The sequence below is a fragment of the Penicillium verhagenii genome (assembly GCF_028828195.1).
Source record: "Penicillium verhagenii strain IBT 33310 chromosome Unknown utg000011l_segment0_segment0, whole genome shotgun sequence".
In the NCBI taxonomy this organism is placed as follows: Eukaryota; Fungi; Ascomycota; class Eurotiomycetes; order Eurotiales; family Aspergillaceae; genus Penicillium; species Penicillium verhagenii.
In genome coordinates, this window is record NW_026643175.1 from 175,331 (window position 1) to 187,084 (window position 11,754).

General features: G+C 50.2%; 4 protein-coding genes across 4 annotated transcripts; 2 read left to right on the top strand and 2 right to left on the bottom strand.

Annotated features, from left to right (window-relative positions):
* Nucleotides 1-1,455: 1,455 nt before the first annotated feature.
* On the bottom strand, nucleotides 1,456-2,560 carry N7466_010461 (uncharacterized protein; the record flags this gene model as incomplete). The annotated part of the gene is made up of 2 exons (XM_057169850.1): nucleotides 1,456-2,183; nucleotides 2,266-2,560. The coding sequence occupies 2 exons, from the start codon at nucleotides 2,558-2,560 to the stop codon at nucleotides 1,456-1,458; spliced, it is 1,023 nt and encodes a 340-aa protein (XP_057016459.1).
* Nucleotides 2,561-2,829: 269 nt separating this feature from the next.
* On the bottom strand, nucleotides 2,830-4,708 carry N7466_010462 (ATP-binding protein; the record flags this gene model as incomplete). Its single annotated transcript, XM_057169851.1, has 5 exons — nucleotides 2,830-3,264; nucleotides 3,319-3,659; nucleotides 3,713-3,954; nucleotides 4,007-4,372; nucleotides 4,431-4,708. The coding sequence occupies 5 exons, from the start codon at nucleotides 4,706-4,708 to the stop codon at nucleotides 2,830-2,832; spliced, it is 1,662 nt and encodes a 553-aa protein (XP_057016460.1).
* A 673-nt stretch (nucleotides 4,709-5,381) lies between these two features.
* On the top strand, nucleotides 5,382-6,854 carry N7466_010463 (PP2C family serine/threonine-protein phosphatase; the record flags this gene model as incomplete). The annotated part of the gene is made up of 1 exon (XM_057169852.1): nucleotides 5,382-6,854. One exon carries the CDS (start codon nucleotides 5,382-5,384, stop codon nucleotides 6,852-6,854), a length of 1,473 nt encoding a protein of 490 aa, XP_057016461.1.
* Nucleotides 6,855-7,698: 844 nt separating this feature from the next.
* N7466_010464 (translation initiation factor 3 subunit CLU1) lies at nucleotides 7,699-11,672 on the top strand (the record flags this gene model as incomplete). The annotated part of the gene is made up of 4 exons (XM_057169853.1): nucleotides 7,699-7,735; nucleotides 7,837-7,896; nucleotides 7,961-8,016; nucleotides 8,076-11,672. 4 exons carry the CDS (start codon nucleotides 7,699-7,701, stop codon nucleotides 11,670-11,672), a joined length of 3,750 nt encoding a protein of 1,249 aa, XP_057016462.1.
* Nucleotides 11,673-11,754: the final 82 nt, after the last annotated feature.

Below are 11,754 nucleotides of genomic sequence, written 5' to 3' on the forward strand. Positions count from 1 at the left end.
TTTGAGCTACGAGAACATTGAACGAACCAGGGGCAAAGTTTGGAATTAGTGTTGACTAAGTTCAAGGAGTTCATGACTGCAAATAAAGAGCTGATTAGGCAGACGTTTGAATTTATAGTAGTCTTGGTGGATTTTGATATCCTCAAGTGCTGATTGGGACTAGTGTTTTCTATCCCACCAGTTAGGCTTCCAAGTCGCTACACAATATTACGCTAGTAGTACGTAACATATTGTATTGCTTCCCGCTCCCGCATACTGGAGTCTATAATTATTAATGTTGGTGTACGCACATGAAAGAGGGGAGTATGGATTTGCAACTTACAAGCAATTAAGGGCCATTGTAGTCGATGTGGTACTCAAAGAGGAGTCAATAGGCTTTGAAACATTTGAAATTATGGCAGATTCTCCTTCTCCTGCCATGAATACGCATAAACAAATTCTGTATGCCAACTACCTCGAACCAGTTTGAATACGAGCGAAAATACTTGTAACGGTTTGATCTAGCGTTCAGACTAACGCAGGTCATCCTTAACTTACTGCAGTTTTGATTGACGCCTCGCAATTGGGGCCAGCCGACGTTACATTGCATATGCAGTCATTATTTATTGATTTATATCTCGTCAGATCCAGACCAGCTTATCGCGACGATGGCGCCATCTCCAAGTGCGGCAGGACAGATAGAGACCGCCGATTTCGCCGCAGCAGGCAAAGAGGAAGAAAGTTGACGACAGGAAGTCATTCTTAATTGAGGACTGTCATGAATCCATTCGAGCTGTAAGGCAGCACCCAGTTAGTAAGCTGTGCCTGGCAGCTGGTCTATCTCATTGTGCTGGGCCTCTCTACTTCCAACCCCTGAACAAATTCCCTGATTTTGTGCTGTATTAACTCTTAAGGCTGACTTCGGGAAACAAAGTCAAGTTCATCATCAGCACTGGAGCCGCTAGCATAGCATGCTTGGGATTGATCTAGAAAGACAGGAATTGAACTCCGAAGAGCACCAGATGCTTGACTAGCCCCCATTCAATGTTTGAATTACAACTGGGGTCTTTGCATTTTCAGTGACGCAGACATGTCAAAAGGACTGACCGATGTCGGGATCAACCCTTGAAATAAGGCCCATTCGGCCCCCCGTCGGACTTTACGGAAGTTGCAGATCCCAGGTCGAAAGAGGTAGCCAAGACACCTGGATGTGAATCAGTTTCTAAAGTAATTCTTTGGATTTTTTACTGCTACAGCCACATTTTATTGGCTCGGAGACAATTTGGCGAACATCAACCTTCTCAAGTTTGTTATGGCAATCTTGCAAACAAAGAATTTTACCACGTGAAACCCAAAGACTCCCATTAAAAATATGATAACAAACGTTGATTCCAACACCGTGCACCGAGCGCTATCAGAATTGAATCGTCAGATCGTCAACAGCCGTCTCCAACACCCTGATCATCCTTTCACCCATCATACACCATCAACGGCTTCAATCCAGCCAAAGACCGCACCCACAGCCAATGTCGCGAACGTCCAGACCGCACCCCAAAGCGACGCTCCCTCAACAGAGACACAGTCGATTGTACCTGCCACCTGCACAACCGTATTGAGCAACACACCAGCAGCAAGCACAAGAGTCCGGGAAGTAAGAATTCGAGTCTTGGCCGACAGCTGGCACCAAGTCTTGCGGTAAACGGCTGAGATCAATAATTCTCCTTCCAGGTCTGTAGGATCCGATTGCACATTTGTCGCGTGACCCGTGGAGCTGACGAAAAGGAAGTCGCGCACGGCATAGCCGGTGGGAATGAGGGTCAAGAAGAGAGCGGGGAGCCCGGCAGGACCTGCATGCGCAGCGCTAATGTCGGGAATACTCTCAAAGTGCACGACCAACTGGGCGGGGAGCCAGGATGCATAGCTGGCATACAATACAACGGTGAAAATCGAGGTCGCGGCAAGTGTAGTGTAGATTGTAGTGGGGCGATCTTGTAAGATAGATCGGTTGGCCACTGCGCCGGAAGGTGCGTGCGATAAGTCATGGACCGATGTGGGGCGACGAAGGAAGAAGAAAGGAATCACTGTTGAAAGAACTGTGATCGCGTAGGATATGATCGTGGATGTCGGCCGGACACCGTAGAAGTATGTCAAGAGCGAGTAGGTGGGAAGGTGAGTTATGTAAAGAAACGAGGCAACATCCCAGCCTGTATTCAAAGGTAAAAAGGTTATGTTAGTCTTCATTCGTCTGATCAAAAATCTTCCGCCATGTGTGGTATGTTCACTTACTATCGAATCCCAGCACCCAAGCTAGTCCGATCTCCACAGCTTTCCAGGCCACGAGCCCGCCCACTTCCCACCACTCCTCCAAGTGCTTGCTGACCAGTCCAAGATCACCAACGGTAAGGTCGGAGGTTAGAGTAAACGAAACTGAGCTCACGATGAGACTAGTCAGGACAACCAGGGAGAAGCGCGCTGGTGAGGGGATGCGCGCCAGGTGTGGGACCGCAGGGGCCAGAGCTTCTGTGAAGTCGCGCTCGGGCGCATAGCTGGTCTTTGAAGTTGACTGCTTCTTAGGCGACATTCTCAGCTCTGTGCAATTCAATTGCAAGGAAATATGGGCTTTTTTGGCAGTCGCAAGAAGCTCTAACAGAACAGGAAAGTTGGAATGTCTGGTCGGCGGTGAGTGGTCAAGTCTGATGATGTCACTATGTGATTGGGCAGTTTAAATTTCTCTAATCTTGGAAGTTGGAACGAATCACTTTGTACACCTGGGTAAGAACTTGGAATCAAGTTTGAGAAGTTCCAATTACAAAATTTGATCACATAAATTACATTACTATTGACAAATATCTACTCATCATCCTCTCGTTCTGCCACAGAGAACTCTACAGTTCCGCTCTCATTGCCCCTGTTGTCCTTCACCACGACCCGGTACTTGCCCTGATTCCAGAGGTCCTTAATAGTCAACTCACGGGTACGGCCGAGAGATTCGATGTCGTCAATCCGGTCCAAAGTTCCCTGAAGGTGTTTATCAAATCCTTCATCGGCGCAAATCTCCTGGAATGCACGTTGCATAGGAACAGAATCCGCACGCACCATGGCTCGCGAGTCAATGGTGAAAATGTTTTCATGATCGTAGGCCTGCATGAAGTCGGCACGGGTCATAATCTCGCGCGCTTTGTGTAGCGGGATTTCAGGCAAGATGTGGCCAGTCTCGGGGTGGTAGGTCTGCTCCATTTCACTTTCAAGGTCGACGAGAGCTTTAGCCAGAACCATTGCGGCAGACTAGGAATTCATTAATATCTAGCGTATTCCATCTCAAGGTAAAAAGGCACTTACAGAGAACTTCTGTTGATCCATCACGTCGTCATCCATGCTCTCGCCTAAAATCCAACACTTGTTCAGGAACCATGTCTTCTCGGCCCGACAGATCTCACGGCAGGTCTGCAAGATATCGGGAGATTTGGCTACTCGGTTCAAGAAAGAAAGTCGACCGCCAACCTCATTGTAAACATGCTCGAGAGTGGAGGCAGGCAGATCTTCATTGCAGAATTGTTTGCGATATCTCTTCAAGGCGTCCATCGCTTTCTGCTTGGGCAAATCCTTAACTGGGATTACCTCCATCCGAGTAGCGTAGCGCTTTAAGCGTTCATATACCCAATAGTCATCACTGTTGAGGACTGGTTTGTTGTTAGTTAGTAGAATAGAATACTGTCACATTTTTATTACGTACTTGTGGTGACCAGGCCACTTGCAGCCCACTGTTCAGCTCGCTGCTGGATCATCTCCAGCAAATCCTGTCCATCATGATCATCGCGAACCAAGTGAGTGCTATTGATGATCAAAACCAATGGCTGCTTGTCTGTCGCTCTCCTCGTCAGTGCGACCTTTTCCAACTTGTTAAAGGCGCGTTCGATATCTAGCAAGGCGGTGGTGTCTCGCGGACCGCGGATACTGAACAAGCTGCCGATGTAGCTGTGTATCTTTGTTAGTACCACTATGCCAGGGCGTATGGAATGGAACCTACTCCTCGTGGAATTCATAATCAAGTGCCTTTCCCAGACGAACGCGGAAGATCTCCAGATCAGCATGTGCTTCAAAAATAGCAACGCCAGCGCCATTGATCTTGCGCATGGCCTCAAGAAGCATTGATGTCTTTCCAGTACCCTTTTCGCCGACCATCAAATAGTAGTGGCCGGCTTTTTTTCCGGCAACGATATCATCAATCCGAGGTTGCTCATCCCGAGAAATCCAGTGCTCTTCATGGAAATACTCATGTTGGCCTGGCCCAACACCCGCCACCTCGAGAGCGGGATCTCCTGGATTGAAGGCATTATCCATTTTGTCCAGGATCAAGTACTTGTAGTACCGGTGGTATGAATAACCCGCCGCGCTGTGTAATACGGTTTAGCTAGGCCCGGTCTCACTTCTTCTGTGAGAAAGGATCTTACCCTAGGATGAAGATAGATGCTGCAGTAGTTGCCGCAGTTTCAAGCATCTTGAGGATTGTAGATTTCAGATTGGGATCCGAATCATTTTTGCGGCCTCGTCCCCGATCCTCTTCGTCATTTTGATCGGTAGGATCTGGAGTATACTGGCCGGTGTTTTGAGGGTTCGAGTTGTACCTCTTGGCTGTGTATTGCAGAATGCGTCCACAAGGCCTAATTGGTTTCGATAGGCCTTGTCGAGCAAATGATGACAAGGGTGGCGTGAGCCTTTTCCATAGCATTGTGGATCTCCTTGGCACCTTTATCTGACACTAATGCAGCTTCAAATGGATTTGGAGGCTCTGGTGCCTGCTTTTAGGCAAAAATGTTCAATTTAAGAAGACCTGCTAGTCCCAGCTGGTTCGATGCACCGTTACAATGGGCACAGCTGACAAGGTTTATCGTCAATTGTGCTAGACAGTAAACTTGTTTTCAATGTCGACGCCACACACCTTCCAGGGGGTGACGTGAGAGAATAAATGACCGGACTGGACCCAAGAAAAAAGCCCGAAAAAGTTATTGATGAAATGAACAGCTGATTCAATGAATGAAAAGAAATGCAAGGAGAGACAATGAGTGGAATGGGGTGCAGCCCTGGAGGATGTCAGCCAGGAAAGAGTGCAGAGAGGGCATTGTGGCTTAGCGGTGGAGTTTCTACCGGGGCTTGGACCGCTTGGCAGATGCGTTGGCCTTTCAACACAATCTCAATGATTTTCATGATTTGGAACCACAACAGGGGCCACTACCAGTTGACTCGAGTTACCCGTCACTGCCATCGGCTACTGATAATTTCCGCTCTCAATTTCTCCTCAATTACAGATGCGAAATTTGTCAAAATACGTCTAAATAAATTGCTACCAAAGTGTGCCCTTTTTCTGCTCTCCTCTTCCCCTCTTTAGTTGAACCCTGCCGATCATGTTATTGGGCCCAGCTCGAACGCGACTACGCGTGACCACAACATCAAGTCTACGGGCGCGGGCAAAGAATCCATATTCGAGTAGGGGCTCTAGCTCAGGCTTAGACTCATTCTCGAACGCGATGATATATATGATGGTTGCCGGCGTAGTCGGTACGCCAGGACTTTGGTGGTTGGTAAATACTCTCGACGATGCGACGAGAGACGATGCCCCACAAATTGAAAATCCTCCAAGCAAGCACTGGAATGTTGAACCAGGTCCTTCTAAAGACCAAGTGACCCGTATCATTTCGCAAGGAGCATATTCATTTCTGGTCCGAAACGTTGCCGGCATCAGCAGATATGATGGTGCTCAGTTAGCTTCTAATAGCCCGTGCGAGGATCAGTTCACCCATGGTAAATTTCCTTCACCATGGAAAGAAGGCAACCAATGGATGGCCTGGGCTGTCTTTGATGGCCATTCGGGCCTGCAAACATCAGAATTGCTAAAGAAGGAACTTCTCCCTTTTGTCCGGCACAGCCTGGGTCAAATAAAGCTATCCTCAGCCTCAAACACCGCACCAGAGGAGTTAGTGCACTGTGCTATCATCAAAGGTTTTACCGACCTCGATGATTCCATTATAAAAACCGCTCAGGATACGGCTCAAAGTGAAGGATCGTTGCAGGAGAAAGTAAAGAAACTATCCCCCGGTTATTCTGGCTCATGCGCTTTGCTCTCCATGTACGATTCCACCACAGGCACACTGCATGTAGCATGTACTGGTAATTCGAGGGCTGTTTTGGGGCAGCAAATGCCAGACGGAAGGTGGAAAGCAATACCATTATCAGTAGATCAGACTGGCAAGAACGAAGAAGAAATTGCCAGGCTTCACAAAGAGCACCCGGATGAAGGAGATATGATTAAAAATGGACGGGTGTTAGGAATGGCGGTCTCACGAGCCTTTGGTGATGGACAGTGGAAGTGGCCTCTTGGATTCCAGAAGGATGTGCAACGAAGATTTTATGGTCCACCGCCGCTGGTGCCAAGATACAACATTCGAACGCCCCCCTATTTGACGGCTGAACCGGTCGTGACAAGTATCAAGATCGACCCTGGGAATCCTTCATTCCTGATCATGGCAACAGATGGCTTGTGGGATATGCTCTCTAGTCAGCAGGCAGTAGATCTAGTGGGGAAATGGTTGGAATTCAAACCGACTGAGAAGAGGAACAGCAAGCTAGAGCCAACATATGAACCATTCGACTTCGGCCAATTCTGGAATGGAGTAAGCTGGAAGTTCGTGACGGGCAGAACAATAGTCCAAGATGACAACGTTGCTGTTCATCTGGTGCGAAACTCACTAGGTGGAAATCATCACGAGTTGATAGCAGGTCGACTCGCCTTCAGCTTTCCATCCTCCCGTCGTCTACGCGACGATACCACAGTGCAGGTGGCTTTCTTTAATTCCCCAGATCTTGGAAAAGAAAAGTAGTTAAAACCTAGTATTTTGAGCGAATAAGCGCGCACAGAAGACCTGAGTCTTTTATAGAAATTTTCTACCGCTTTACCGCTAGTTTGATGGCCGGTCCTCGACAGGTTATAATTTATGACCCCTTTCCCCTCAGTCCTCTTGATTCATCACCCTCATAAGGTTTGTCAGGATTGCAAGCCTGTTGGAATTAGCTAAGCCACGGACGCGCTGCATAGATGTGTTTACAGGTCACTCACCTCACCTTTTGTGGGGTGACCTGATTTCTGAGTTGACTTGCTTTGTTAACAGAATTCCGCGGGGAAGCCTCAGGCCTCCAATTCTGCACGTCACCAATCAGAGCATTTCAAGTATAACACCTGTAAAGTACTCTACTATACTTGACCAATTCAAAGATCCACATATACTACTAGTATATACAACCTTGATATTTCTAATAAAAATTCTATTCCATTCCAACTTCAATCCAACATTTGAAATACTACTTGTAAATGTCCGATTCCCGCAATCTCAAGGTTTGTGGAGAAGATCCACGGTGCCTTCCCCGAACCCACCGCCCGAGCACTTCCGAGGGTATGCCGCATCCGCGAAATTTTCTCCTCCATTCCATCTCTCATACTATCTGGACCCTTTCCTTTTTTTTGCATCTATATTCTGGGGTACGGGGTTTTTTATTAATCTCCTTTCAATTGCCCTATCCTTCTTGTATCATAGCGACTTCTTTCTTCCTGTGATCCGCAGGTCGTCACCTTTCTTTTCATCTTTTCTTGATTCATCCATTACTCCGTTCGTGCGATAGCTACCTGTCAAACTTGACTGGAGCTATCCCTTTCAGCAATCCGAAATAATGGCACACACCAATGGCGAATTGGAGCCCTCGAAAGGTTGGTCCGCCCTCGATTACCCCCAGCTTGTCACACGACATCGAAATGCGGCAGAAAACACGAAACATGAAAAGATGGACATATTCTGACTCGGGCAATAGAGGTTCCTCAGGAAAATGGAACCCACTTGGAGGGTGCTGCGGAGGATGAGAACGCTGGTGGTATGTGCAATGGCTCAAACATTGGTGCCCGAACGAACATGGTGGTTTTCTGACTTGTGTCAAGGTCTCTTCCAAATCTCCGTCAAGCTTCCTCATGAACCCTACAAGATTCAAGTGATGGTGGGTAGATTGCCGTATCACGTCTTGATGGAGTAGACCATCTAACGAATGCTTCATAGGTCTCGAGCCAAGAACAGGTTCAAGATGTTCGCCAATCCATCGTCGAGCTCCCCGGTACCTTCCAGTACACCTGCTTCCACCTTGAGTTCAACGGCATCCGCGTCAACGACTTTGTCGAGCTGTCCGAGGTCCCCGATCTGAAGGCCAACTCCGAGATCGTGCTGGTTGAGGAGCCCTACACTGAGAAGGAGGCCCGTATGCATGTGGTGCGCATGCGCGACCTGGTTGGTGCCGCTGGAGATCGTGTTGACACCCTCCACGGTATCTCTGCTGGTCTCTCCTTGCACGATTCCATCTCCGCAGAGGCAGCTCTTGCCGGTGAATCAGAGAAGGACCACTCGCTCGCCAAGTACGACCTGACTGGTCCCTCTTCCCTGCAGACCATTCTTCCCCAGTCTGAGGCTCCTCTTCCCAAGACTGTGAAGTCGATCTCGCTTTCACCATGGAACCCCGTTCCATACCACCTCCGCCAGAAGGGTCACCTTCTCTACCTCCAGGTCCAGACCATGGAGGGCGAGCAGTTCCAGATCACTTCCCACGTTTCAGGATTCTTTGTGAACAAGAGCTCGACCAGCCGTTTTGATCCCTTCCCCAGATCGATCCCCAAGAAGGCCAGCGCCCACTCTCTCCTCACTTTGATTTCCATCCTCTCTCCCTCTTTCAACGCTTCCTTCGAGGCCCTGCAGGAGGCCAACAACCAGAAGGATCTCCTGACCACCTTCCCCTTCCAGAACGCCATCCCCAACAGCCCATGGTTGGTTGCCCCGACTTCGTCGACCCTGAACGCTCACCAGCCCGACATCACCCGTTCGCAGGAGAGCTTCTTGATTTCCGGTGCCGACAACGCTGAGACTCTGCGTGATTGGAACGAGGAGTTCCAGACCACCCGCGAGCTTCCTCGTGACACTGTCCAGGATCGCGTGTTCCGTGAACGTCTGACTTCCAAGTTGTTCGCCGATTACAACGAGGCTGCTGCCCGCGGTGCGGTGCTGGTTGCCCGTGGCGAGGTTGCTCCTCTGAACCCCACCGAGGCTCAGGATGCCCAAATCTTCGTTTACAACAACATCTTCTACTCCTTTGGCGCTGACGGTGTTGGCACCTTCACCTCCGAGGGTGGTGACGAGGCCGCTCGCGTTGCCGTTGGCAAGGACGTTCTTGGTATCAAGGCTGTGAACCAGCTTGATATCCAGGGTCTGTTCACTCCTGGTACCGTGGTTGTTGATTACTTGGGTAAGCGTATTGTGGGTCAGAGTATTGTCCCAGGAATCTTCAAGCAGCGCGAGCCAGGTGAGCACCAGATCGACTACGGTGGTGTTGAGGGCAAGGAGGTTGTGGCTACTCACGAGGACTTTGTTCCTGTCTTTGAGAAGCTGTCTAAGGCACTCCGTATCAAGCAGCACCCTGTTTGGGATAAGGATAACAAGCGTCACGACCTTCAGGGCAGTGTTGAGACCAAGGGTCTTCTCGGCACTGATGGTCGCAAGTATGTTCTTGACCTTTACCGTATTGCCCCTCTGGATGCTCAGTGGCAGGAGGAGATCGGCGAAGATTCCTACCCCCACCGCATGTCGGTTTTGAGATTGGAGTTGGTTGAGTCATACTGGAGACACAAGATGAGCCAGTATGTTAAGGCTGAGGTTGAGAAGCGCCGCGCTGCCAAGGCTGAGGAGACACCCAAGGAGAAGACCGAAGGTGAATCTGAGGAGAAGTCTGAGGAGAAGACCGAGGAGGCTGCTGATCAAGAGCGTGTTGACATCTCTGGATTCAACCTGTCCCTGAACCCTGATGTTTTCAGCGGTCAGGTCCCCCAGACCGAGGAGGAGAAGGAGCAGTGGGCTAAGGATGAGCAGGAAGTGCGTGATGCTGGTGACCACTTGCGGTCTAAGATCATTCCTGATTTGGTCAAGGATCTGCACGACGGTGATGTTGGTTTCCCCATGGATGGCCAATCATTGACCCAGCTGCTGCACAAGCGCGGTATCAACATCCGCTACCTGGGTAAGCTGGCACAGCTTTCTACTGAGAAGGGTGCCCGTTTGCAGGCTTTGTCCACTCTCCTTGTTCAGGAGATGGTTGCTCGTGCCTTCAAGCACGTTGCTAACGGCTACCTGCGTAATGTCCCTGCTCCTTTCGCCGCTCCTTGTGCTGCTCACTTGCTCAACTGTCTCTTGGGTACTGATGTGAACTCCGCCCCCGTCGCTGAGATTGATCAGTCTCTTCGTGAGGTTTACCCTGAGGGTGACTTTTCTTTCGAGAAGGTGACTCCTGAGTCCCTGCGAACTGCTATTGAGAAGCAGGTTACTCTACGTTACCGATTCACCCTGGAGAAGAGCTGGGCCGACTCTCTCAGACATCTCCAGCTCCTCCGTGACATCTCCATCAAGCTTGGTCTTCAGCTTGGTGCTCGCGACTATGCTTTCAACAAGGCCGATGTCAAGGCACCAGCTCCGGCTCCTGCCCCTGTCAACGGAAACAGCCAGGATGAAGGCAAGAAGCGCAAGGGCAAGAAGGGCGGTGATAACAAGGCCCCCGCTCGCGCTGTCGTTGAGAAGGCCAAGCCTGCTGTCTCTATCCTTGCAGATGATATTCTCAACATTGTGCCACTTGTCAAGGATGCTTCTCCTCGTAGTGCTTTGGCTGAAGAGGCCCTGGAGGCTGGTCGAATCTCTCTCATGCAGAACCAGAAGGAATTGGGCCAGGAGCTCATTCTTGAATCTCTGTCCCTGCACGAGCAGATCTATGGCATCCTCCACCCCGAGGTTGCCAAGCTCTACCACCAGCTGTCCATGCTCTACTACCAGACTGATGAGAAGGAAGCCGCCGTGGAGCTGGCTCGCAAGGCTGTCATTGTCACCGAACGCACTATGGGTGTTGACTCCGCTGACACTATTCTCGCCTACCTGAACCTGAGCTTGTTTGAGCACGCCTCTGGCAACACCAAGACTGCCTTGGTGTACATCAAGCACGCTATGGATCTCTGGAAGATCATCTACGGCGCTAGCCACCCCGACTCCATCACTACCATGAACAACGCCGCCGTGATGCTGCAACACCTTAAGCAGTACGGTGACTCTCGCAAGTGGTTCGAGGCTTCCCTCTCCGTTTGTGAGAACCTGTTTGGCAAGGAGTCTATCAACACCGCCACTATCCTGTTCCAGTTGGCACAGGCCCTCGCCCTGGACCAGGACTCCAAGGCTGCCGTCGGCAAGATGCGTGATGCCTACAACATCTTCCTTGCTCAGCTCGGTCCCGAGGACCGTAACACCAAGGAGGCCGAGTCCTGGTTGGAGCAGTTGACCCAGAACGCTGTTTCCATCGCCAAGCATGCCAAGGATATCCAGGCCCGTCGTCTGCGTCGTATCGCTGTCAACCCGCGTACCTCCTCCATGGGTACTCGCGTTCAGCCCCAGGTTGGTCAGACCGCTCCCGAGACCGCTGGCACGGCCGGTGTCTCTGGCTCATCCATGGACTCCCGCAGCATTGATGAGCTGCTGAAGTTCATCGAGGGTGGTGATGCCAACTCTTCTGGCTCCAAGCAAAAGAAGCGTTCCGCTGCCAACCCCAAGCTCCGGGGCTCCAAGCAGTCCAAGGCATAGATAATCCCTCCTTTTTCACATAACGTTTGGGGTTCCATTTTGGTTCAGATTTTCAATTTCTTCCTTTTTTTTCTTTCTTGGT